This window comes from Oncorhynchus gorbuscha, unplaced genomic scaffold, assembly GCF_021184085.1.
Source record: "Oncorhynchus gorbuscha isolate QuinsamMale2020 ecotype Even-year unplaced genomic scaffold, OgorEven_v1.0 Un_scaffold_717, whole genome shotgun sequence".
Taxonomy (NCBI): Eukaryota; Metazoa; Chordata; class Actinopteri; order Salmoniformes; family Salmonidae; genus Oncorhynchus; species Oncorhynchus gorbuscha.
This window is the reverse complement of record NW_025745777.1, coordinates 95001-120050: the sequence shown is the minus strand read 5'-3', so window position 1 is coordinate 120050 and position 25050 is coordinate 95001. Positions and strand designations below refer to the sequence as shown.

The following is a 25050-nucleotide window of genomic DNA, read 5'->3' as shown; positions in this document are numbered from 1 at the left end:
AGAGAGAGAGACCGACACAGAGAGCGAGACCGACAGACACAGAGAGCGAGACCGACAGACACAGAGAGCGAGACCGACAGACACAGAGAGCGAGACCGACAGACACAGAGAGCGAGACCGACAGACACAGAGAGCGAGACCGACAGACACAGAGAGCGAGACCGACAGACACAGAGAGCGAGACCGACAGACACAGAGAGCGAGACCGACAGACACAGAGAGCGAGACCGACAGACACAGAGAGCGAGACCGACAGACACAGAGAGCGAGACCGACAGACACAGAGAGCGAGACCGACAGACACAGAGAGCGAGACCGACAGACACAGAGAGCGAGACCGACAGACACAGAGAGCGAGACCGACAGACACAGAGAGCGAGACCGACAGACACAGAGAGCGAGACCGACAGACACAGAGAGCGAGACCGACAGACACAGAGAGCGAGACCGACAGACACAGAGAGCGAGACCGACAGACACAGAGAGCGAGAGAGACCGACAGACACAGAGAGCGAGAGAGACCGACAGACACAGAGAGCGAGAGAGACCGACCGACACAGAGAGCGAGAGAGACCGACCGACACAGAGAGCGAGAGAGACCGACCGACACAGAGAGCGAGAGAGACCGACCGACACAGAGAGCGAGAGAGACCGACCGACACAGAGAGCGAGAGAGACCGACCGACACAGAGAGCGAGAGAGACCGACCGACACAGAGAGCGAGAGAGACCGACCGACACAGAGAGCGAGAGAGACCGACCGACACAGAGAGCGAGAGAGACCGACCGACACAGAGAGCGAGAGAGACCGACCGACACAGAGAGCGAGAGAGACCGACCGACACAGAGAGCGAGAGAGACCGACCGACACAGAGAGCGAGAGAGACCGACCGACACAGAGAGCGAGAGAGACCGACCGACACAGAGAGCGAGAGAGACCGACCGACACAGAGAGCGAGAGAGACCGACCGACACAGAGAGCGAGAGAGACCGACCGACACAGAGAGCGAGAGAGACCGACCGACACAGAGAGCGAGAGAGACCGACCGACACAGAGAGCGAGAGAGACCGACCGACACAGAGAGCGAGAGAGACCGACCGACACAGAGAGAGAGAGAGACCGACCGACACAGAGAGAGAGAGAGACCGACAGACACAGAGAGAGAGAGAGACCGACAGACACAGAGAGAGAGAGACCGACCGACACAGAGAGAGAGAGAGACCGACCGACACAGAGAGAGAGAGAGACCGACCGACACAGAGAGAGAGAGAGACCGACCGACACAGAGAGAGAGAGAGACCGACCGACACAGAGAGAGAGAGAGACCGACCGACACAGAGAGAGAGAGAGACCGACCGACACAGAGAGAGAGAGAGAGACCGACCGACACAGAGAGAGAGAGAGAGACCGACCGACACAGAGAGAGAGAGAGAGACCGACCGACACAGAGAGAGAGAGAGAGACCGACCGACACAGAGAGAGAGAGAGAGACCGACCGACACAGAGAGAGAGAGACCGACCGACACAGAGAGAGAGAGACCGACCGACACAGAGAGAGAGAGACCGACCGACACAGAGAGAGAGAGAGAGAGACCGACCGACACAGAGAGAGAGAGACCGACCGACACAGAGAGAGAGAGACCGACCGACACAGAGAGAGAGAGACCGACCGACACAGAGAGAGAGAGACCGACCGACACAGAGAGAGAGAGAGACCGACCGACACAGAGAGAGAGAGAGAGACCGACCGACACAGAGAGAGAGAGACCGAGAGAGACAGAGAGAGAGAGACCGAGAGAGACAGAGAGAGAGAGACCGACACAGAGAGAGAGAGACCGAGAGAGACAGAGAGAGAGAGACCGACACAGAGAGAGAGAGACCGAGAGAGACAGAGAGAGAGAGACCGAGAGAGACAGAGAGAGAGAGAGACCGACAGACACAGAGAGCGAGAGAGACCGACCGACACAGAGAGCGAGAGAGACCGACCGACACAGAGAGCGAGAGAGACCGACCGACACAGAGAGCGAGAGAGACCGACCGACACAGAGAGCGAGAGAGACCGACCGACACAGAGAGCGAGAGAGAGACCGACCGACACAGAGAGCGAGAGAGACCGACCGACACAGAGAGCGAGAGAGACCGACCGACACAGAGAGCGAGAGAGACCGACCGACACAGAGAGCGAGAGAGACCGACCGACACAGAGAGCGAGAGAGACCGACCGACACAGAGAGCGAGAGAGACCGACCGACACAGAGAGCGAGAGAGACCGACCGACACAGAGAGCGAGAGAGACCGACCGACACAGAGAGCGAGAGAGACCGACCGACACAGAGAGCGAGAGAGACCGACCGACACAGAGAGCGAGAGAGACCGACCGACACAGAGAGCGAGAGAGACCGACAGACACAGAGAGCGAGAGAGACCGACAGACACAGAGAGCGAGAGAGAGACCGACCGACACAGAGAGAGAGAGAGACCGACCGACACAGAGAGAGAGAGAGACCGACCGACACAGAGAGAGAGAGAGAGAGACCGACCGACAGAGAGAGAGAGAGAGAGACCGACCGACACAGAGAGAGAGAGAGAGAGAGACCGACCCACAGAGAGAGAGAGAGAGAGAGACCGACCGACAGAGAGAGAGAGAGAGAGAGAGACCGACACAGAGAGAGAGAGAGACCGACACAGAGAGAGAGAGACCGACCGACACAGAGAGAGCGAGACCGACCGACACAGAGAGAGCGAGACCGACACAGAGAGAGAGAGAGAGACCGACACAGAGAGAAAGAGAGACCGACACAGAGAGAAAGAGAGACCGACACAGAGAGAAAGAGAGACCGACACAGAGAGAAAGAGAGACCGACACAGAGAGAAAGAGAGACCGACACAGAGAGAAAGAGAGACCGACACAGAGAGAAAGAGAGACCGACACAGAGAGAAAGAGAGACCGACACAGAGAGAAAGAGAGACCGACACAGAGAGAAAGAGAGACCGACACAGACCGACACAGAGAGAGAGCGAGACCGACAGACACAGAGAGAGAGCGAGACCGACAGACACAGAGAGCGAGACCGACAGACACAGAGAGCGAGACCGACAGACACAGAGAGCGAGACCGACAGACACAGAGAGCGAGACCGACAGACACAGAGAGCGAGACCGACAGACACAGAGAGCGAGACCGACAGACACAGAGAGCGAGACCGACAGACACAGAGAGCGAGACCGACAGACACAGAGAGAGCGAGACCGACAGACACAGAGAGAGAGCGAGACCGACAGACACAGAGAGAGAGCGAGACCGACAGACACAGAGAGAGAGCGAGACCGACAGACACAGAGAGAGAGCGAGACCGACAGACACAGAGAGAGAGCGAGACCGACAGACACAGAGAGAGAGAGAGACCGACCGACACAGAGAGAGAGAGAGACCGACACAGAGAGAGAGAGAGACCGACACAGAGAGAGAGAGAGACCGACACAGAGAGAGAGAGAGACCGACACAGAGAGAGAGAGAGACCGACACAGAGAGAGAGAGAGACCGACACAGAGAGAGAGAGAGACCGACACAGAGAGAGAGAGAGACCGACACAGAGAGAGAGAGAGACCGACACAGAGAGAGAGAGAGACCGACACAGAGAGAGAGAGAGACCGACACAGAGCGAGAGAGAGAGCGAGAGAGAGAGAGAGCGAGAGAGAGAGAGACAGAGCGAGAGAGAGAGAGACAGAGCGAGAGAGAGAGAGACAGAGCGAGAGAGAGAGAGACAGAGCGAGAGAGAGAGAGACAGAGCGAGAGAGAGAGAGACAGAGCGAGAGAGAGAGAGACAGAGCGAGAGAGAGAGAGACAGAGCGAGAGAGAGACAGAGCGAGAGAGAGAGAGACAGAGCGAGAGAGAGAGAGACAGAGCGAGAGAGAGAGAGACAGAGCGAGAGAGAGAGACAGAGCGAGAGAGAGAGACAGAGCGAGAGAGAGAGAGACAGAGCGAGAGAGAGAGAGACAGAGCGAGAGAGAGAGAGACAGAGAGAGAGAGAGAGAGACAGAGCGAGAGAGAGAGAGAGACAGAGCGAGAGAGAGAGAGACAGAGCGAGAGAGAGAGAGACAGAGCGAGAGAGAGAGACAGAGCGAGAGAGAGAGACAGAGCGAGAGAGAGAGACAGAGCGAGAGAGAGAGACAGAGCGAGAGAGAGAGACAGAGCGAGAGAGAGAGACAGAGCGAGAGAGAGAGACAGAGCGAGAGAGAGAGACAGAGCGAGAGAGAGAGACAGAGCGAGAGAGAGAGACAGAGCGAGAGAGAGAGACAAGCGAGAGAGAGAGACAGAGCGAGAGAGAGAGACAGAGCGAGAGAGAGAGACAGAGCGAGAGAGAGAGACAGAGCGAGAGAGAGAGACAGAGCGAGAGAGAGAGACAGAGCGAGAGAGAGAGACAGAGCGAGAGAGACAGAGCGAGAGAGAGACAGAGCGAGAGAGAGACAGAGCGAGAGAGACAGAGCGAGAGAGACAGAGCGAGAGAGAGACAGAGCGAGAGAGAGACAGAGCGAGAGAGAGACAGAGCGAGAGAGAGACCGACAGACCGACAGACACAGAGCGAGAGACCGACCGACAGACACAGAGAGAGAGAGAGACCGACCGACAGACACAGAGAGAGAGAGAGACCGACAGACACAGAGAGAGAGAGAGACCGACAGACACAGAGAGAGAGAGAGAGACCGACCGACACAGAGAGAGAGAGAGAGACCGACCGACACAGAGAGAGAGAGAGAGACCGACCGACACAGAGAGAGAGAGAGAGAGACCGACCGACACAGAGAGAGAGAGAGAGAGACCGACCGACACAGAGAGAGAGAGAGACCGACCGACACAGAGAGAGAGAGAGACCGACCGACACAGAGAGAGAGAGACCGACCGACACAGAGAGAGAGAGAGAGAGAGAGAGAGACAGACACAGAGAGAGAGAGAGAGAGAGAGAGACAGACACAGAGAGAGAGACCGACACAGAGAGAGAGACCGACACAGAGAGAGAGACCGACACAGAGAGAGAGACCGACACAGAGAGAGAGACCGACACAGAGAGAGAGACCGACACAGAGAGAGAGACCGACACAGAGAGAGAGACCGACACAGAGAGAGAGACCGACACAGAGAGAGAGACCGACACAGAGAGAGAGAGACCGACACAGAGAGAGAGACCGACACAGAGAGAGAGACCGACACAGAGAGAGAGACAGACACAGAGAGAGAGACAGACACAGAGAGAGAGACAGACACAGAGACAGAGACCGACAGAGAGACAGACCGACACAGAGAGACAGACCGACACAGAGAGACAGACCGACACAGAGAGACAGACCGACACAGAGAGACAGACCGACACAGAGAGACAGACCGACACAGAGAGACAGACCGACACAGAGAGACAGACCGACACAGAGAGACAGACCGACACAGAGAGACAGACCGACACAGAGAGGCAGACCGACACAGAGAGAGAGACAGAGAGAGACAGAGAGAGAGACAGAGAGAGAGACAGAGAGAGAGACAGAGAGAGAGACAGAGAGAGAGACAGAGAGAGAGACAGAGAGAGAGACAGAGAGAGAGACAGAGAGAGAGACAGAGAGAGAGACAGAGAGAGAGAGAGACAGAGAGAGAGAGAGACAGAGAGAGGGTTCTTTATAGACAGAGGTCCAAGCCCCAGGCGTTCCAACCAGAAAAGAACCGTACTACAAACATTCCTCACCGTCCATTAACGTTCTCCTGTAGGAAGGGTTCTTTATAGACAGAGGTCCAAGCCCCAAGGTGTTCCAACCAGAACAGAACCTCCTCCGGCGTCCATTTTGACACAGGCTTACTGACCAAGAGGTCATGGACTCCATCTCCACTGGACCAGTGGTACACCAGAAACATCACCTGGTAGGAGAGACACAGATAGGAGAGAGGAGAGACGTGAGACAGGTAGGAGTGAGGAGAGACGTGAGACAGGTAGGAGAGAGGAGAGATGGGTAGGAGAGACACACAGATAGGAGAGACGTGAGACAGGTAGGAGAGACGTGAGACAGGTAGGAGAGACAGAGAGGAGAGAGGAGAGACGGGTAGGAGAGACGTGAGACGGGTAGGAGAGAGGAGAGACGGGTAGGAGAGAGGCGAGACGGGTAGGAGAGACGGGTAGGAGAGACAGGTAGGAGAGACAGGTAGGAGAGACGTGAGACAGGTAGGAGAGACGTGAGACAGGTAGGAGAGACGTGAGACAGGTAGGAGAGACGTGAGACAGGTAGGAGAGAGGAGAGACGGGTAGGAGAGAGGCGAGACGGGTAGGAGAGAGGAGAGACGGGTAGGAGAGAGGCGAGACGGGTAGGAGAGACGGGTAGGAGAGACAGGTAGGAGAGACAGGTAGGAGAGACGTGAGACAGGTAGGAGAGACGTGAGACAGGTAGGAGAGACGTGAGACAGGTAGGAGAGACGTGAGACAGGTAGGAGAGACGTGAGACAGGTAGGAGAGACGTGAGACAGGTAGGAGAGACACACAGATAGGAGACGTGAGACAGGTAGGAGAGACGTGAGACAGGTAGGAGAGACACACAGATAGGAGACGTGAGACAGGTAGGAGAGACGCGAGACAGGTAGGAGAGACGCGAGACAGGTAGGAGAGACGCGAGACAGGTAGGAGAGACGCGAGACAGGTAGGAGAGACGCGAGACAGGTAGGAGAGACGCGAGACAGGTAGGAGAGACACACAGATAGGAGACGTGAGACAGGTAGGAGAGACGTGAGACAGGTAGGAGAGACACACAGATAGGAGAGACACAGGTAGGAGGAGAGACCGGTAGGAGAGAGGAGAGACAGGTAGGAGAGACAGAGAGGAGAGACGGGTAGGAGAGACGTGAGACGGGTAGGAGAGAGGAGAGACGGGTAGGAGAGAGGAGAGACGGGTAGGAGAGAGGAGAGACAGGTAGGAGAGACGCGAGACAGGTAGGAGAGACGCGAGACAGGTAGGAGAGACGCGAGACAGGTAGGAGAGACGCGAGACAGGTAGGAGAGACGCGAGACAGGTAGGAGAGACGCGAGACAGGTAGGAGAGACGCGAGACAGGTAGGAGAGACGCGAGACAGGTAGGAGAGACGCGAGACAGGTAGGAGAGACGCGAGACAGGTAGGAGAGACGCGAGACAGGTAGGAGAGACGCGAGACAGGTAGGAGAGAGACGCGAGACAGGTAGGAGAGACGCGAGACAGGAGGAGAGACGCGAGACAGGTAGGAGAGACGCGAGACAGGTAGGAGAGACGCGAGACAGGTAGGGAGAGACGCGAGACGCGAGACAGGTAGGAGAGACGCGAGACAGGTAGGAGAGACGCGAGACAGGTAGGAGAGACGCGAGACAGGTAGGAGAGACGCGAGACAGGTAGGAGAGACGCGAGACAGGTAGGAGAGACGCGAGACAGGTAGGAGAGACGCGAGACAGGTAGGAGAGACGCGAGACAGGTAGGAGAGACGCGAGACAGGTAGGAGAGACGCGAGACAGGTAGGAGAGACGCGAGACAGGTAGGAGAGACGCGAGACAGGTAGGAGAGACGCGAGACAGGTAGGAGAGACGCGAGACAGGTAGGAGAGACGCGAGACAGGTAGGGAGAGACGCGAGACAGGTAGGAGAGACGCGAGACAGGTAGGAGAGACGCGAGACAGGTAGGAGAGACGCGAGACAGGTAGGAGAGACGCGAGACAGGTAGGAGAGACGCGAGACAGGTAGGAGAGACGCGAGACAGGTAGGAGAGACGCGAGACAGGTAGGAGAGACGCGAGACAGGTAGGAGAGACGCGAGACAGGTAGGAGAGACGCGAGACAGGTAGGAGAGAGAGACAGGTAGGAGAGACAGGTAGGAGAGACGCGAGACAGGTAGGAGAGACGCGAGACAGGTAGGAGAGACGCGAGACAGGTAGGAGAGACGCGAGACAGGTAGAGAGACGCGAGACAGGTAGGAGAGACGCGAGACAGGTAGGAGAGACGCGAGACAGGTAGGGAGAGACGCGAGACAGGTAGGAGAGACGCGAGACAGGTAGGAGAGACGCGAGACAGGTAGGAGAGACGCGAGACAGGTAGGGAGAGACGCGAGACAGGTAGGAGAGACGCGAGACAGGTAGGAGAGACGCGAGACAGGTAGGAGAGACGCGAGACAGGTAGGAGAGACGCGAGACAGGTAGGAGAGACGCGAGACAGGTAGGAGAGACGCGAGACAGGTAGGAGAGACGCGAGACAGGTAGGAGAGACGCGAGACAGGTAGGAGAGACGCGAGACAGGTAGGAGAGACGCGAGACAGGTAGGAGAGACGCGAGACAGGTAGGAGAGACGCGAGACAGGTAGGGAGAGACGCGAGACAGGTAGGAGAGACGCGAGACAGGTAGGAGAGACGCGAGACAGGTAGGAGAGACGCGAGACAGGTAGGAGAGACGCGAGACAGGTAGGAGAGACGCGAGACAGGTAGGAGAGACGCGAGACAGGTAGGAGAGACGCGAGACAGGTAGGAGAGACGCGAGACAGGTAGGAGAGACGCGAGACAGGTAGGAGGACGAGACGCGAGACAGGTAGGAGAGACGCGAGACAGGTAGGAGAGACGCGAGACAGGTAGGAGAGACGCGAGACAGGTAGGAGAGACGCGAGACAGGTAGGAGAGACGCGAGACAGGTAGGAGAGACGCGAGACAGGTAGGGAGACGCGAGACAGGTAGGAGAGACGCGAGACAGGTAGGGAGACGCGAGACAGGTAGGAGAGACGCGAGACAGGTAGGAGAGACGCGAGACAGGTAGGGAGAGACGCGAGACAGGTAGGAGAGACGCGAGACAGGTAGGAGAGACGCGAGACAGGTAGGAGAGACGCAGGTAGGAGAGACGCGAGACAGGTAGGAGAGACGCGAGACAGGTAGGAGAGACGCGAGACAGGTAGGAGAGACGCGAGACAGGGAGGAGAGACGCGAGACAGGTAGGAGAGACGCGAGACAGGTAGGAGAGACGCGAGACAGGTAGGAGAGACGCGAGACAGGTAGGAGAGACGCGAGACAGGTAGGAGAGACGCGAGACAGGTAGGAGAGACGCGAGACAGGTAGGAGAGACGCGAGACAGGTAGGAGAGACGCGAGACAGGTAGGAGAGACGCGAGACAGGTAGGAGAGACGCGAGACAGGTAGGAGAGACGCGAGACAGGTAGGAGAGACGCGAGACAGGTAGGAGAGACGCGAGACAGGTAGGAGAGACGCGAGACAGGTAGGAGAGACGCGAGACAGGTAGGAGAGACGCGAGACAGGTAGGAGAGACGCGAGACAGGTAGGAGAGACGCGAGACAGGTAGGAGAGACGCGAGACAGGTAGGAGAGACACACAGATAGGATAGACGTGAGACAGGTAGGAGAGACACATAGAGGAGAGAAGTGAGACGGGTATGAGTGAAGTAGACAGTAGGAGAGAGGAGAGACGGGTAGGAGAGAGGAGAGACGGGTAGGAGAAAGGGGAGACGGGTAGGAGAGAGGGGAGACGGGTAGGAGAGAGGGGAGACGGGTAGGAGAGAGGGGAGACGGGTAGGAGAGAGGGGAGACGGGTAGGAGAGAGGGGAGACGGGTAGGAGAGAGGGGAGACGGGTAGGAGAGAGGGGAGACGGGTAGGAGAGAGGAGAGAGGGAGAGGAGAGAGGTCAGGTTACAGACAGGTGTGAGACGGGCATATAGGTGAGACAGGCATAGAGGTGAGAAACAGACAGACGAAACAGAAAGTCAATTCCCACTAGTTTCGCACATACTAACATGAAGCATTCAGACTGTCATTCAAATAAAGACAGACAGACAGACAGACAGACAGACAGACAGACAGACAGACAGACAGACAGACAGACAGACAGACAGACAGACAGAGACAGACAGAGACAGACAGTTATTCCCTCTTCAGGAGGGAGGAGAGAGACAGTCAGACAGACACAGACAGACAGTTATTCCCTCTTCAGGAGGGAGGAGAGAGACAGTCAGACAGACACAGACAGACAGTTATTCCCTCTTCAGGAGGGAGGAGAGAGACAGTCAGTCAGTCAGACAGACAGTCAGACAGACAGACAGACAGACAGACAGACAGACAGACAGACAGACAGACAGACAGACAGACAGACAGACAGACAGACAGACAGACAGACAGACAGACAGACAGACAGACAGACAGACACAGACAGACAGACAGACAGGACTGCCACGCAGAAAGATATACACAGACGTTGCTCTCTTACTGCCACATGATCAGAACAAATAGACAAACCACACACACTGTGACCCTTCAACTTTGACCATTTCTGCAACACAGAGAGAAAAGTCAGCTGACACACACACTACAATCATTCCTGTCCCCCCACACTACAATCATTCCTGCCCCCCCCCCCACACTACAATCATTCCTGTCCCCCCACACTACAATCATTCCTGTCCCCCCCACACTACAATCATTCCTGTCCCCCCCCACACTACAATCATTCCTACCCCCCCCACACTACAATCATTCCTGCCCCCCCCCCCCCACACACTACAATCATTCCTGTCCCCCTACACACACTACAATCATTCCTGTCCCCCTACACACACTACAATCATTCCTGTCCCCCCCACACTACAATCATTCCTGCCCCCCACACTACAATCATTCCTGCCCCCCCCCCACACACACTACAATCATTCCTGTCCCCCCCCCACACACACTACAATCATTCCTGTCCCCCCCACACTACAATCATTCCTGCCCCCCCACACTACAAGCAATTCCTGCCCCCACACACTACAATCATTCCTGTCCCCCCCCCCACACACTACAATCATTCCTGTCCCCCCCCCCACACACTACAATCACTCCTGTCCCCCCCACACACTACAATCATTCCTGTCCCCCCCACACACTACAATCATTCCTGTCCCCCCACACACTACAATCATTCCTGTCCCCCCCACACTAAAATCATTCCTGTCCCCCCCCCCCACACTACAATCATTCCTGTCCCCCCCCCCACACTACAATCATTCCTGTCCCCCCACACTACAATCATTCCTGTCCCCCCCCCACACACTACAATCATTCCTGTCCCCCCACACACTACAATCATTCCTGTCCCCCCACACTACAATCATTCCTGTCCCCCCCCCACACACACTACAATCATTCCTGTCCCCCCACACACACTACAATCATTCCTGTCCCCCCCCACACTACAATCATTCCTGTACCCCCCACACACTACAATCATTCCTGTACCCCCACACACACTACAATCATTCCTGTCCCCCCACACACTACAATCATTCCTGCCCCCCCACTACAATCATTCCTGCCCCCCCCACTACAATCATTCCTGTCCCCCCCACACTACAATCATTCCTGTCCCCCCCACACTACAATCATTCCTGTCCCCCCCACACTACAATCATTCCTGTCCCCCCCCCCCACACACACTACAATCATTCCTGTCCCCCCCCACACACACTACAATCATTCCTGTCCCCCCCCCCACACACACTACAATCATTCCTGTCCCCCCCCCCCACACACACTACAATCATTCCTGTCCCCCCCCCACACACACTACAATCATTCCTGTCCCCCCCCACACACTACAATCATTCCTGTCCCCCCCCACACACTACAATCATTCCTGCCCCCCCCACACTACAATCATTCCTGTCCCCCCCCACACACTACAATCATTCCTGTCCCCCCCACACTACAATCATTCCTGTCCCCCCCACACACTACAATCATTCCTGTCCCGACCCCCCACACACTACAATCATTCCTGTCCCGACCCCCCACACACTACAATCATTCCTGCCCCCCCCCCACACTACAATCATTCCTGCCCCCCCCCACACTCCAATCATTCCTGCCCCCCCCACTACAATCATTCCTGCCCCCCCACACTACAATCATTCCTGCCCCCCCCCACACTACAATCATTCCTGCCCCCCCCCCCACACTACAATCATTCCTGTCCCCCCACACTACAATGATTCCTGTCCCCCCCCACACTACAATCATTCCTGTCCCCCCCCCCACACTACAATCATTCCTGTCCCCCCCCCACACTACAATCATTCCTGTCCCCCCCACACACTACAATCATTCCTGCCCCCCCCACACTACAATCATTCCTGCCCCCCCACACTACAATCATTCCTGCCCCCCCCCCCCCCCACTACAATCATTCCTGTCCCCCCCCACACTACAATAATTCCCGCCCCCCCACACTACAATCACTCCTGGCTGACTCCTTCCCGTTGACCTCTCCCCATCAAACCCCCTCTCTCTCTGACCTCTCCCCATCAAACCCCCTCCCTCTCTCTCTGACCTCTCCCCATCAAACCCCCTCCCTCTCTCTCTGACCTCTCCCCATCAAACCCCCCTCCCTCGCTCTCTGACCTCTCCCCATCAAACCCCCCTCTCTGACCTCTCCCCATCAAACCCCCCTCTCTCTGACCTCTCTCTCTGACCTCTCCCCATCAAACCCCCTCTCTCTCTCTGACCTCTCTCTGACCTCTCCCCATCAAACCCACTCTCTCTCTGACCTCTCTCTCAGACCTCTCCCCATCAAACCCCCTCCCTCTCTCTGACCTCTCCCCATCAAACCCCCTCTCTCTGACCTCTCCCCATCAAACCCCTCCCTCTCTCTGACCTCTCCCCATCAAACCCCCTCCCTCTCTCTGACCTCTCCCCATCAAACCCCTCCCTCTCTCTGACCTCTCCCCATCAAACCCCTCCCTCTCTCTCTGACCTCTCCCCATCAAACCCCCTCCCTCTCTCTGACCTCTCCCCATCAAACCCCCCTCTCTCTGACCTCTCTGACCTCTCCCCATCAAACCCCCCTCTCTCTGACCTCTCCCCATCAAACCCACTCTCTCTGACCTCTCCCCATCAAACCCACTCCTCTCTGACCTCTCTGACCTCTCCCCACCAAACCCACTCTCTCTGACCTCTCCCCATCAAACCCACTCTCTCTGACCTCTCCCCATCAAACCCCTCCCTCTCTGACCTCTCCCCATCAAACCCCTCCCTCTCCCCATCAACCCCCCCCCTCTCTGACCTCTCTCCATCAACCCCTCCCTCTCTCTGACCTCTCCCCATCAAACCCCCTCTCTCTCTGACCTCTCCCCATCAAACCCCCTCCCTCTCTCTGACCTCTCCCCATCAAACCCCCCTCTCTCTGACCTCTCCCCATCAAACCCCCTCTCTCTGACCTCTCCCCATCAAACCCACTCCCTCTGACCTCTCTGACCTCTCCCCACCAAACCCACTCTCTCTGACCTCTCCCCATCAAACCCACTCTCTCTCTGACCTCTCCCCATCAAACCCACTCTCTCTGATCTCTCCCCATCAAACCCCCTCCCTCCCTCTCTCTGATCTCTCCCAAACCCCTCCCTCCCTCTCCCAAACCCCCTCCCTCCTCTCTCTTACCTCTCCCAAACCCCCTCCCTCCCTCTCTCCTCCCTCTCCCAAACCCCCTCCCTCCCTCTCTCCTCCCTCTCCCAAACCCCCTCCCTCCCTCTCTTACCTCTCCCAAACCCCTCCCTCCCTCTCTTACCTCTCCCAAACCCCCTCCCTCTCTCTTACCCCCTCCCTCTCTCTTACCTCTCCCAAACCCCTCCCTCTCTCAAACCCCTCCCCTCTCTTACCTCTCCCAAACCCCTCCCTCTCTCTCTTACCTCTCCCAAACCCCCTCCCTCTCTCTCTTACCTCTCCCAAACCCCCTCCCTCTCTCTCTCTTACCTCTCCCAAACCCCTCCCTCTCTCTCTCTTACCTCTCCCAAACCCCTCCCTCTCTCTCTTACCTCTCCCAAACCCCCCCCCCTCTCTCTTACCTCTCCCAAACCCCCTCCCTCTCTCTCCCAAACCCCCCTCCTCTCTCTCTCTTACCTCTCCCAAACCCCCCCTCTCTCTCTCTTACCTCTCCCAAACCCCCTCCCTCTCTCTCTCTTACCTCTCCCAAACCCCTCCCTCTCTCTCTCTTACCTCTCCCAAACCCCCTCCCTCTCTCCCAAACCCCCTCCCTCCCTCTCACCTCTCCCAAAACCCCCTCTCTCTCACCTCTCCCAAACCCCCTCCCTCTCTCTCACCTCTCCCAAACCCCCTCCCTCTCTCTCACCTCTCCCAAACCCCCCTCCCTCTCTCTCACCTCTCCCAAACCCCCTCCCTCTCTCTCACTTCTCCCAAACCCCCTCCCTCTCTCTTACCTCTCCCAAACCCCCTCCCTCTCTCTTACCTCTCCCAAACCCCCTCCTCTCTCTTACCTCTCCCAAACCCCCTCCCTCTCTCTTACCTCTCCCAAACCCCCTCCCTCTCTCTTACCTCTCCCAAACCCCCTCCCTCTCTCTTACCTCTCCCAAACCCCCTCCTCTCTCTTACCTCTCCCAAACCCCCCTCCCTCTCTCTTACCTCTCCCAAACCCCTCCCTCTCTCTTACCTCTCCCAAACCCCCTCCCTCTCTCTTACCTCTCCAAAACCCCTTCCCTCTCTTACCTCTCCCAAACCCCTTCCCTCTCTCTTACCTCTCCCAAACCCCTCCCTCTCTCTTACCTCTCCCAAACCCCCTCCCTCTCTCAAACCCCCTCCCTCTCTTACCTCTCCCAAACCCCCTCCCTCTCTCAAACCCCCTCCCTCTCTCTTACCTCTCCCAAACCCCCTCCCTCCCTCTTACCTCTCCCAAACCCCCTCCCTCCCTCTTACCTCTCCCAAACCCCCTCCTCTCTCTTACCTCTCCCAAACCCCCCCTCTCTCTTACCTCTCCCAAACCCCCTCCCTCTCTCTTACCTCTCCCAAACCCCTTCCCTCTCTCTTACCTCTCCCAAACCCCTTCCCTCTCTCTTACCTCTCCCAAACCCCCTCCCTCTCTCTTACCCCTCCCTCTCTCTTACCTCTCCCAAACCCCCCCTCTCTCTTACCTCTCCCAAACCCCCTCCCTCCCTCTTACCTCTCCCAAACCCCCTCCTCTCTCTTACCTCTCCCAAACCCCTTCCCTCTCTTACCTCTCCCAAACCCCTTCCCCTCTCTTACCTCTCCCAAACCCCCTCCTCTCTCTTACCTCTCCCAAACCCCCTCCCTCTCTCTTACCCCCTCCCTCTCTCTTACCTCTCCCAAACCCCCTCCCTCTCTCAAACCCCCTCCCTCTCTCTTACCTCTCCCAAACCCCTTCCTCTCTCTTACCTCTCCCAAACCCCCTCCCCTCTCTCTTACCTCTCCCAAACCCCCTCCCCTCTCAAACCCCCTCCCTCTCTACCTCTCCCAAACCCCCTCCCTCCCTCTTACCTCTCCCAAACCCCCCCTCTCTCTTACCTCTCCCAAACCCCCTCCCTCTCTTACCTCTCCCAAACCCCCTCCCTCTCTCTTACCTCTCCCAAACCCCTTCCCCTCTCTTACCTCTCCCAAACCCCTTCCCTCTCTCTTACCTCTCCCAAACCCCCTCCCTCTCTCTTACCTCTCCCAAACCCCTCCCCTCTCTCTTACCCCCCCTCTCTCTTACCCCTCCCTCTCTCTTACCCCCTCCCTCTCTCAAACCCCCCCCCTCTCTTACCTCTCCCAAACCCCCTCCCTCTCTCAAACCCCCTCCCTCTCTCTTACCTCTCCCAAACCCCCCTCTCTCTTACCTCTCCCAAACCCTCCCCCTCTCTTACCTCTCCCAAACCCCTCCTCTCTCTTACCTCTCCCAAACCCCTCCCTCACCTCTCCCAAACCCCCTCCCTCCCTCACCTCTCCCAAACCCCCTCCCTCCCTCACCTCTCCCAAACCCCCTCCCTCACCTCTCCCAAACCCCTCCCTCTCTCTTACCTCTCCCAAACCCCTCCCTCCCTCACCTCTCCCAAACCCCCTCCCTCCCTCACCTCTCCCAAACCCCCCCTCTCTCTCTCTTACCTCTCCCAAACCCCCCCTCCCCTCTCTCTCTTACCTCTCCCAAACCCCTCCCTCTCTCTCTCTTACCTCTCCCAAACCCCCTCCTCTCTCTCTCTTACCTCTCCCAAACCCCTCCCCTCTCTCTCTTACCTCTCCCAAACCCCCTCCCTCTCTCTCTCTTACCTCTCCCAAACCCCCCTCCCTCTCTCTCTCTTACCTCTCCCAAAACCCCCCCTCTCTCTCTCTTACCTCTCCCAAACCCCCTCCCCTCTCTCTCTCTTACCTCTCCCAAACCCCTCCCTCTCTCTCTCTTACCTCTCCCAAACCCCCTCCCTCTCTCTCTTACCTCTCCCAAACCCCCCCTCTCTCTCTCTTACCTCTCCCAAACCCCCTCCCTCTCTCTCTCTTACCTCTCCCAAACCCCCTCCCTCTCTCTCTCTTACCTCTCCCAAACCCCTCCCTCTCTCTCTCTTACCTCTCCCAAACCCCCTCCCTCTCTCTCTTACCTCTCCCAAACCCCTCCCTCTCTCTCTTACCTCTCCCAAACCCCCTCCCTCCTCTCTCTTACCTCTCTCAAACCCCCTCCCTCCCTCTCTCTTACCTCTCTCAAACCCCTCCCTCCCTCTCTCTTACCTCTCCCAAACCCCCTCCCTCCCTCTCTCTTACCTCTCCCAAACCCCCTCCCTCCCTCTCTCTTACCTCTCCCAAACCCCCTCCCTCCCTCTCTCTTACCTCTCCCAAACCCCCTCCCTCTCTCTTACCGCGACACAGGTGAGTGCAGTGAGAACTCCAGAGAAGAACCCTCCTGCTCCTCTACCAGGACTGGTCTTGGGGATTCCTCTGGCTGCCTGATCACCATACCTACAGACAGGTTACACACAGACAGACAGGTTACAGACAGACAGACAGGTTACAGACAGACAGGTTAGACACAGACAGACAGGTTAGACACAGACAGACAGGTTAGACACAGACAGACAGGTTAGACACAGACAGACAGGTTAGACACAGACCGGTAACAGACATGCTACAGACAGGTAACAGACATGCTACAGACATGCTACAGACCGGTAACAGACATGCTACAGACCGGTAACAGACATGCTACAGACCGGTAACAGACATGCTACAGACCGGTAACAGACATGCTACAGACCGGTAACAAATATGCTACAGACCGGTAACAGACATGCTACAGACCGGTAACAGACATGCTGGTTGGAGCGAGTGGTCGCATCTGCACTTCGCTCCCGCGGGTAGTATAACTTTTTCATTATATTTCATTATAGCACAACAGTTTGATTTGTCTAATCTTAGCAATTTCTTCTCAGCTAGCTACATAGCCGTCTTTGTATCAAAGATAATTGCGTAATTATCGTATTTCGCCGTCCTAACGTAGTCTTCACTAGCCAGCTAGCTAACGTCCACTGATTAGCTGCACTGGAGAAACTATTACACTCAACTGAACGACTTGATTAGTGTAGTGTTAGCTAGCTACATAGCTGTCTTTGCTGTCTTCGTATCATCGTATCCAAGATAATTGTGTTGTTTAGGTTTAGAGTGTGTAGTCTTAGAGTGATTATCTTAATTTACCGAGGTTAGCTAGTCAGCTATTTGTCGTCCTTAACGTAGGTGACTCTGCTAGCTAGCCAACGCTAGCCAACGTCTTCTGTATAGAACTCAACAACCCGGTCGCATTCACAGGTAGTATCACATTTTCACTTCATTTCATTACAGTACAACGGTTTGATTTGTTTGATCGTAGCTAGCTACATAGCCGTCTTTGTATCAAAGATAACTGTGTAGTCTAGAGCGATTTTCTAGGTTAGCTAGCCAGCTATTGTCGTTGTTTTAACGCAACGTAACGTAAACAACACTACTTGCTAGCCAGCTAGCCCCCGAATAGCAACACTGCAGAAACTATTACACTCAACGGAACGACTTGATTAGTGTAGTGTCAACAACGCACCCACTGCCAGCTGGCCTACTTCAGCAGTACTGTATCATTTTAATCATTTTAGTCAATAAGATTCTTGCTACGTAGCTCAACTTTCTGAACATTCGAGACGTGTAGTCCACTTGTCATTCCAATCTCCTTTGCATTAGCGTAGCCTCTTCTGTAGCCTGTCAACTATGTGTCTGTTTATCCCTGTTCTCTCCTCTCTGCACAGACCATACAAACGCTCCACACCACGTGGCCGCGGCCACCCTACTCTGGTGGTCCCAGCGCGCACGACCCACGTGGAGTTCCAGGTCTCCGGTAGCCTCTGGAACTGCCAATCTGCGGTCAACAAGGCAGAGTTCATCTCAGCCTATGCCTCCCTCCAGTCCCTCGACTTCTTGGCACTGACGGAAACATGGATCACCACAGACAACACTGCTACTCCTACTGCTCTCTCTTTGTCCGCCCACGTGTTCTTGCACACCCCGAGAGCGTCTGGTCAGCGGGGTGGTGGCACCGGGATCCTCATCTCTCCCAAGTGGTCATTCTCTCTTTCTCCCCTTACCCATCTGTCTATCGCCTCCTTTGAATTCCATGCTGTCACAGTTACTAGCCCTTTCAAGCTTAACATCCTTATCATTTATCGCCCTCCAGGTTCCTCGGAGAGTTCATCAATGAGCTTGATGCCTTGATAAGCTCCTTTCCTGAGGACGGCTCACCTCTCACAGTTCTGGGCGACTTTAACCTCCCCACGTCTACCTTTGACTCTTTCCTCTCTGCCTCCTTCTTTCCACTCCTCTCCTCTTTTGACCTCACCCTCTCACCTTCCCCCCCTACTCACAAGGCAGGCAATACGCCTGACCTCATCTTTACTAGATGCTGTTCTTCCACTAACCTCATTGCAACTCCCCTCCAAGTCTCCGACCACTGCCTTGTATCCTTTTCCCTCTCGCTCTCATCCAACACCTCCCACACTGCCCCTACTCGGATGGTATCGCGCCGTCCCAACCTTCGCTCTCTCTCCCCGCTACTCTCTCCTCTTCCATCCTATCATCTCTTCCCTCCGCTCAAACCTTCTCCCACCTATCTCCTGATTCTGCCTCCTCAACCCTCCTCTCCTCCCTCTCTGCATCCCTTGACTCTCTATGTCCCCTATCCTCCAGGCCGGCTCGGTCCTCCCCTCCCGCTCCGTGGCTCGATGACTCATTGCGAGCTCACAGAACAGGGCTCCGGGCAGCCGAGCGGAAATGGAGGAAAACTCGCCTCCCTGCGGACCTGGCATCCTTTCACTCCCTCCTCTCTACATTTTCCTCCTCTGTCTCTGCTGCTAAAGCCACTTTCTACCACGCTAAATTCCAAGCATCTGCCTCTAACCCTAGGAAGCTCTTTGCCACCTTCTCCTCCCTCCTGAATCCCCCCCCCTCCCTCTCTGCAGATGACTTCGTCAACCATTTTGAAAAGAAGGTCGACGACATCCGATCCTCGTTTGCTAAGTCAAACGACACCGCTGGTTCTGCTCACACTGTCCTACCCTGTGCTCTGACCTCTTTCTCCCCTCTCTTTCCAGATGAAATCTCGCGTCTTGTGACGGCCGGCCGCCCAACAACCTGCCCGCTTGACCCTATCCCCCCCTCTCTTCTCCAGACCATTTCCGGAGACCTTCTCCCTTACCTCACCTCGCTCATCAACTCATCCCTGACCGCTGGCTACGTCCCTTCCGTCTTCAAGAGAGCGAGAGTTGCACCCCTTCTGAAAATACCTACACTCGATCCCTCCGATGTCAACAATTACAGACCAGTATCCCTTCTTTCTTTTCTCTCCAAAACTCTTGAACGTGCCGTCCTTGGCCAGCTCTCCCGCTATCTCTCTCTGAATGACCTTCTTGATCCAAATCAGTCAGGTTTCAAGACTAGTCATTCAACTGAGACTGCTCTCCTCTGTATCACGGAGGCGCTCCGCACTGCTAAAGCTAACTCTCCTCTGCTCTCATCCTTCTAGATCTATCGGCTGCCTTCGATACTGTGAACCATCAGATCCTCCTCTCCACCCTCTCCGAGTTGGGCATCTCCGGCGCAGCCCACGCTTGGATTGCGTCCTACCTGACAGGTCGCTCCTACCAGGTGGCGTGGCGAGAATCTGTCTCCTCACCACGCGCTCTCACCACTGGTGTCCCCCAGGGCTCTGTTCTTGGCCCTCTCCTATTCTCGCTATACACCAAGTCACTTGGCTCTGTCATAACCTCACATGGTCTCTCTTATCACTGCTATGCAGACGACACACAATTAATCTTCTCCTTTTCCCCTTCTGATGACCAGGTGGCGAATCGCATCTCTGCATGTCTGGCAGACATATCAGTGTGGATGACGGATCACCACCTCAAGCTGAACCTCGGCAAGACGGAGCTGCTCTTCCTCCCGGGGAAGGACTGCCCGTTCCATGATCTCGCCATCACGGTTGACAACTCCATTGTGTCCTCCTCCCAGAGCGCCAAGAACCTTGGCGTGATCCTGGACAATACCCTGTCGTTCTCAACCAACATCAAGGCGGTGGCCCGTTCCTGTAGGTTCATGCTCTACAACATCCGCAGAGTACGACCCTGCCTCACACAGGAAGCGGCGCAGGTCCTAATCCAGGCACTTGTCATCTCCCGTCTGGATTACTGCAACTCGCTGTTGGCTGGGCTCCCTGCCTGTGCCATTAAACCCCTTCAACTCATCCAGAACGCCGCAGCCCGTCTGGTGTTCAACCTTCCCAAGTTCTCTCACGTCACCCCGCTCCTCCGTTCTCTCCACTGGCTTCCAGTTGAAGCTCGCATCCGCTACAAGACCATGGTGCTTGCCTACGGAGCTGTGAGGGGAACGGCACCTCAGTACCTCCAGGCTCTGATCAGGCCCTACACCCAAACAAGGGCACTGCGTTCATCCACCTCTGGCCTGCTCGCCTCCCTACCACTGAGGAAGTACAGCTCCCGCTCAGCCCAGTCAAAACTGTTCGCTGCCCTGGCCCCCCAATGGTGGAACAAACTCCCTCACGACGCCAGGACAGCGGAGTCAATCACCACCTTCCGGAGACACCTGAAACCCCACCTCTTTAAGGAATACCTAGGATAGGATAAGTAATCCCTCTCACCCCCCCCCCTTAAGTTTTAGATGCACTATTGTAAAGTGACTGTTCCACTGGATGTCATAAGGTGAATGCACCAATTTGTAAGTCGCTCTGGATAAGAGAGTCTGCTAAATGACTTAAATGTAAATGTACATGCTACAGACCGGTAACAGACATGCTACAGACCGGTAACAGACATGCTACAGACCGGTAACAGACATGCTACAGACCGGTAACAGACATGCTACAGACCGGTAACAGACATGCTACAGACCGGTAACAGACCGGCTACAGACCGGTAACAGACATGCTACAGACCGGTAACAGACCGGCTACAGACATGCTACAGACCGGTAACAGACTGGTAACAGACCGGTAACAGACTGGTTACAGACCGGTAGCAGACTGGTTACAGACCGGTAGCAGACATGCTACAGACCGGCAACAGACATGCTACAGACCGGTAACAGACAGACCGGTAACAGACATGCTACAGACCGGTAACAGAGGGGCCCTAGGTATGAGCAACATATTTATACAGCCAGGGGTTTCCTGGCTGTATACCAAGCATCTACCAAGCATCTCAGAGTAGAAGTGCTGATCTAGGATATACACCTGTCAGCAACAGGTGTGGTCGAATCCACTAATTGGAAGGAGTGTCTACATGCTTCTGTAGATACAGTGCATTCAGAAAGTATTCAGACCCCTTCCCATTTTCCCACATTGTTATGTTACAGCCTTATTCTAAAAAGGATTAAATAAAATATTTTCCTCATCAATCTACACACAATACCCCATAATGACATCACAATACCCCATAATGACATCACAATACCCCATAATGACAAAGATAAAATAGGTTTAGAAATGTTTGCAAAAAAATAATAATAAACTGAAATACCTTATTTACATAAGTATTCAGACCCTTTGCTATGAGAATATGAGACTCAAAATTGAGCTCAGGTGCATCCTGTTTCCATTGATCATCCTTGACAGGTTTCTACAACTTGATTGGAGTCTACCTGTGGTAAATTCAATTGATTGGACATGATTGGGAAAGGCACACACCTGTCTATATAACGTCCCACAGTTGACAGTGAATGTCAGAGTAAAAACCAAGTCATGAGGTCGAAGGAATTGGCCGTAGAGCTCAGAGACAGGATTGCATCGAGGCACAGATTTCGGGAAGGGTACAAAAACATTTCAGCAGCATTGAAGGTCCCTTCGAAAACAGTGGTCTCCATCATTCTTAAATGAAAGACGTTTGGAACCACCAAGACTCTCCCTAGAGCTGGCCGCCCGGCCAAATTGAGCAGTCGGGAGAAGGACCTTGGTCAAGGAGGTAACCAAGAACCTGATGGTCACTCTGACAGAGCTCCAGAGTTCCTCTGTGGAGATGGGAGAACCTTCCAGAAGGACAACCATCTCTGCAGCACTCCACCAATCAGGCCTTTATGGTGGAGTGGTCAGACAGAAGCCACTCTTCAGTAAAAGACACATGACAGCCCGCTTGGAGTTTGCCAAAAGGCACCTAAAGACTCTCAGACCTGATGAAACATGATTCTTTGGTCTGATGAAACGAACTCCTTGGCCTAAATGCCAAGCATCATGTCTGGAGGAAACCTGGCACCATCCCTACGGTGAAGCATGGTGGTGGCAGCATCATGCTGTTTTTCAGCGGCAGGGAGACTAGTCAGGATCAAGGCAAAGATGTACGGAGCAAAGTACAGAGAGAGATCCTTGATGAAATCCTGAGCGCTCTGGAGCAGGTTGTCAGACTGGGGCAAAGGTTCATCTTCCAAAGGGACAACGACCCTAAAGCACACAGCCAAGACAACGCAGGAGTGGCTTTTGGGCAAGTCTCTGAATGTCCTTGAGTGGCCCTGCCAGAGACCGGACTTGAACCTGATCTAGCATCTCTGGAGAGACCTGAAATAGCTGTGCAGCGACGCTTCCCATCCAACCTGACAGAGCTTGAGAGGATCTACAGAGAAGAATGGGAGAAACTCCCCAAATACAGGTGTGCCATCATTCACATGGAGACTCGAGGCACCTTTGGTAGCGATTACAGCATCAACAAAGTACCGAGTAGAGGGTCTGAAAACATATGTAAATGTTAATTTATTATTAAAAAACTATCACGGGGGAAAATAAACAATTTCATCAATTTTAGATTAAGGCTGTAACCTAACAAAATGTGGAGTAAGTCAATAGGTCTGAATACTTTCCGAAGGCACTGTGTGTATATATACATAACATACATATATATACAGTACCAGTCAAAAGCAATCTGAGGTGTACATATACATAACATACAGTTGTGGGTCCTTCTGTAGCTCAGTTGGTAGAGCATGGCGTTTGTAACACCAGGGTAGTGGGTTCGATCCCCGCGACCACCCATACGTAGAATGTATGCACACATGACTGTAAGTCGCTTTGGATAAAAGAGTCTGCTAAATGGCATATATTATATTATACATATATATACAGTACCAGTCAAAAGTTTGGACCTTGAATGAGTTTCTTCATTTAAAAAAATAATAATTATACATTGTAGAATAATAGTAAAGACATCAAAACTATGGAATAACACATGGAATCATGTAGTAACCAAAAAAAGTGTTAAATGGAAATATATTTTATATTTGAGATTCTTCAAAGTTGCCACCCCTTGCCCCAAAGACAGCCCTGCACACTCTTGGCATTCTCTCAACCAGCCTCATGAGGTAGTCACCTGGAATGCATTTCAATTAACAGGTGTGCCTTGTTAAAAGTTAATTTGTGGAATTTCTTTCCTTCTTAATGCATTTTGAGCCAATCAGTTGTGTTGTGACAAATTAGGGGTGTTATACAGACAAACCATCTCAGTTGGGTTGAGGTTGGGTGATTATGGAGGCCAGGTCATCTGATGCAGCACTCCATCACCTTCTTTCTTGGTCAAATAGCCTTACACAGCCTGGAGGTGTGTTGGGTCACTGTCCTGTTGAAAAACAAGTGATGTGCAAACTAGATGGGATGGCGTATCACTGCAGAATGCTGTAGAAGCCATGCTGGTTAAGTGTGTCTTGAATTCTAAATAAATCACTGACAGTGTCACCAGCAAAGAACCATCACACCTCCTCCATGCTTCACGGTGGGAACCACACATTCGGAGATCATCCGTTCACCTACTCTGCGCCTCACAAAGACATGGCGGTTGGAACCAAAAATCTAAATTCAGACCAAAGGACAGATTTCCACCAGTCTAATGTCCATGGCTCATGTTTCTTGGCCCAACAAGGCTTTTCTTCTCATTGGTGTCCTTTAGTAGTGGTTTCTTTGCAGCAATTCAACCTTGAAGGCCTGATTCACGCAGTCTCCTCTGAACAGTTGATGTTGAGATGTGTCTGTTACCTGAACTATGAAGCATTTATTTAGACTGCAATCTGAGGTGCAGTTAATTGCCGTTTTCTGAGCCAGGTAACTCTAATGAACTTATCCTCTGCAGCAGAGGTAACTGTGTCTTCCTTTCCTGTGGCAGTCCTCATGAGACAGTTTTATCATAGCGCTTGATGGTTTTTGCGACTGCACTTGAAGAAACTTTCAAAGTTCTTGATATTTTCTGAGTTGACGGACCTTCATGTCTTAAAGTAATGATGGACTGTCGTTTCTCTTTGCTTATTTGAGCTGTTGTCGTCATAATATGGACATGGTCTTTTACCAAATAGGTCTGTCTTCTGTATACCAACCCTACCTTGTCACAACACAACTGATTGTCTCAAACGCATTGAGGAAATACATTCCACAAATGAACTTTTAACAAGCCACACATGTTAATTGAAATGCCTTCCAGGTGACTACCTCATGAAGCTGGTTGAGAGAATGCCAAGAGTGTGCAAAGCTGTCAACAAGGCAAAGGGTGGCTACTTTGAGCAATCTCAAATAGGCCAGCAGGCTCTGAGTGTGTTAGTATGGTACCTCTGATAGAGCCAGCAGGCTCTGAGTGTGTTAGTACAGTACCTCTGATAGAGCCAGCAGGCTCTGAGTGTGTTAGTACAGTACCTCTGATAGAGCCAGCAGGCTCTGAGTGTGTTAGTACAGTACCTCTGATAGAGCCAGCAGGCTCTGAGTGTGTTAGTACAGTACCTC

General features: G+C 54.2%; 1 protein-coding gene across 1 annotated transcript in view; it reads right to left on the bottom strand.

Annotated features, from left to right (window-relative positions):
- LOC124019895 (bifunctional apoptosis regulator-like) overlaps positions 1-25050 on the bottom strand; it is a 44877-nt gene that overhangs the window by 7825 nt on the left and 12002 nt on the right. Inside the window, exons 4-5 of the mRNA XM_046335338.1 lie at positions 16637-16736; positions 5733-5902 (exon numbers count right to left, since the gene is read on the bottom strand). Of these exons, the coding sequence (XP_046191294.1) occupies positions 5733-5902; positions 16637-16736 (270 nt within the window). The remainder of the gene's footprint in view (positions 1-5732; positions 5903-16636; positions 16737-25050) is intronic.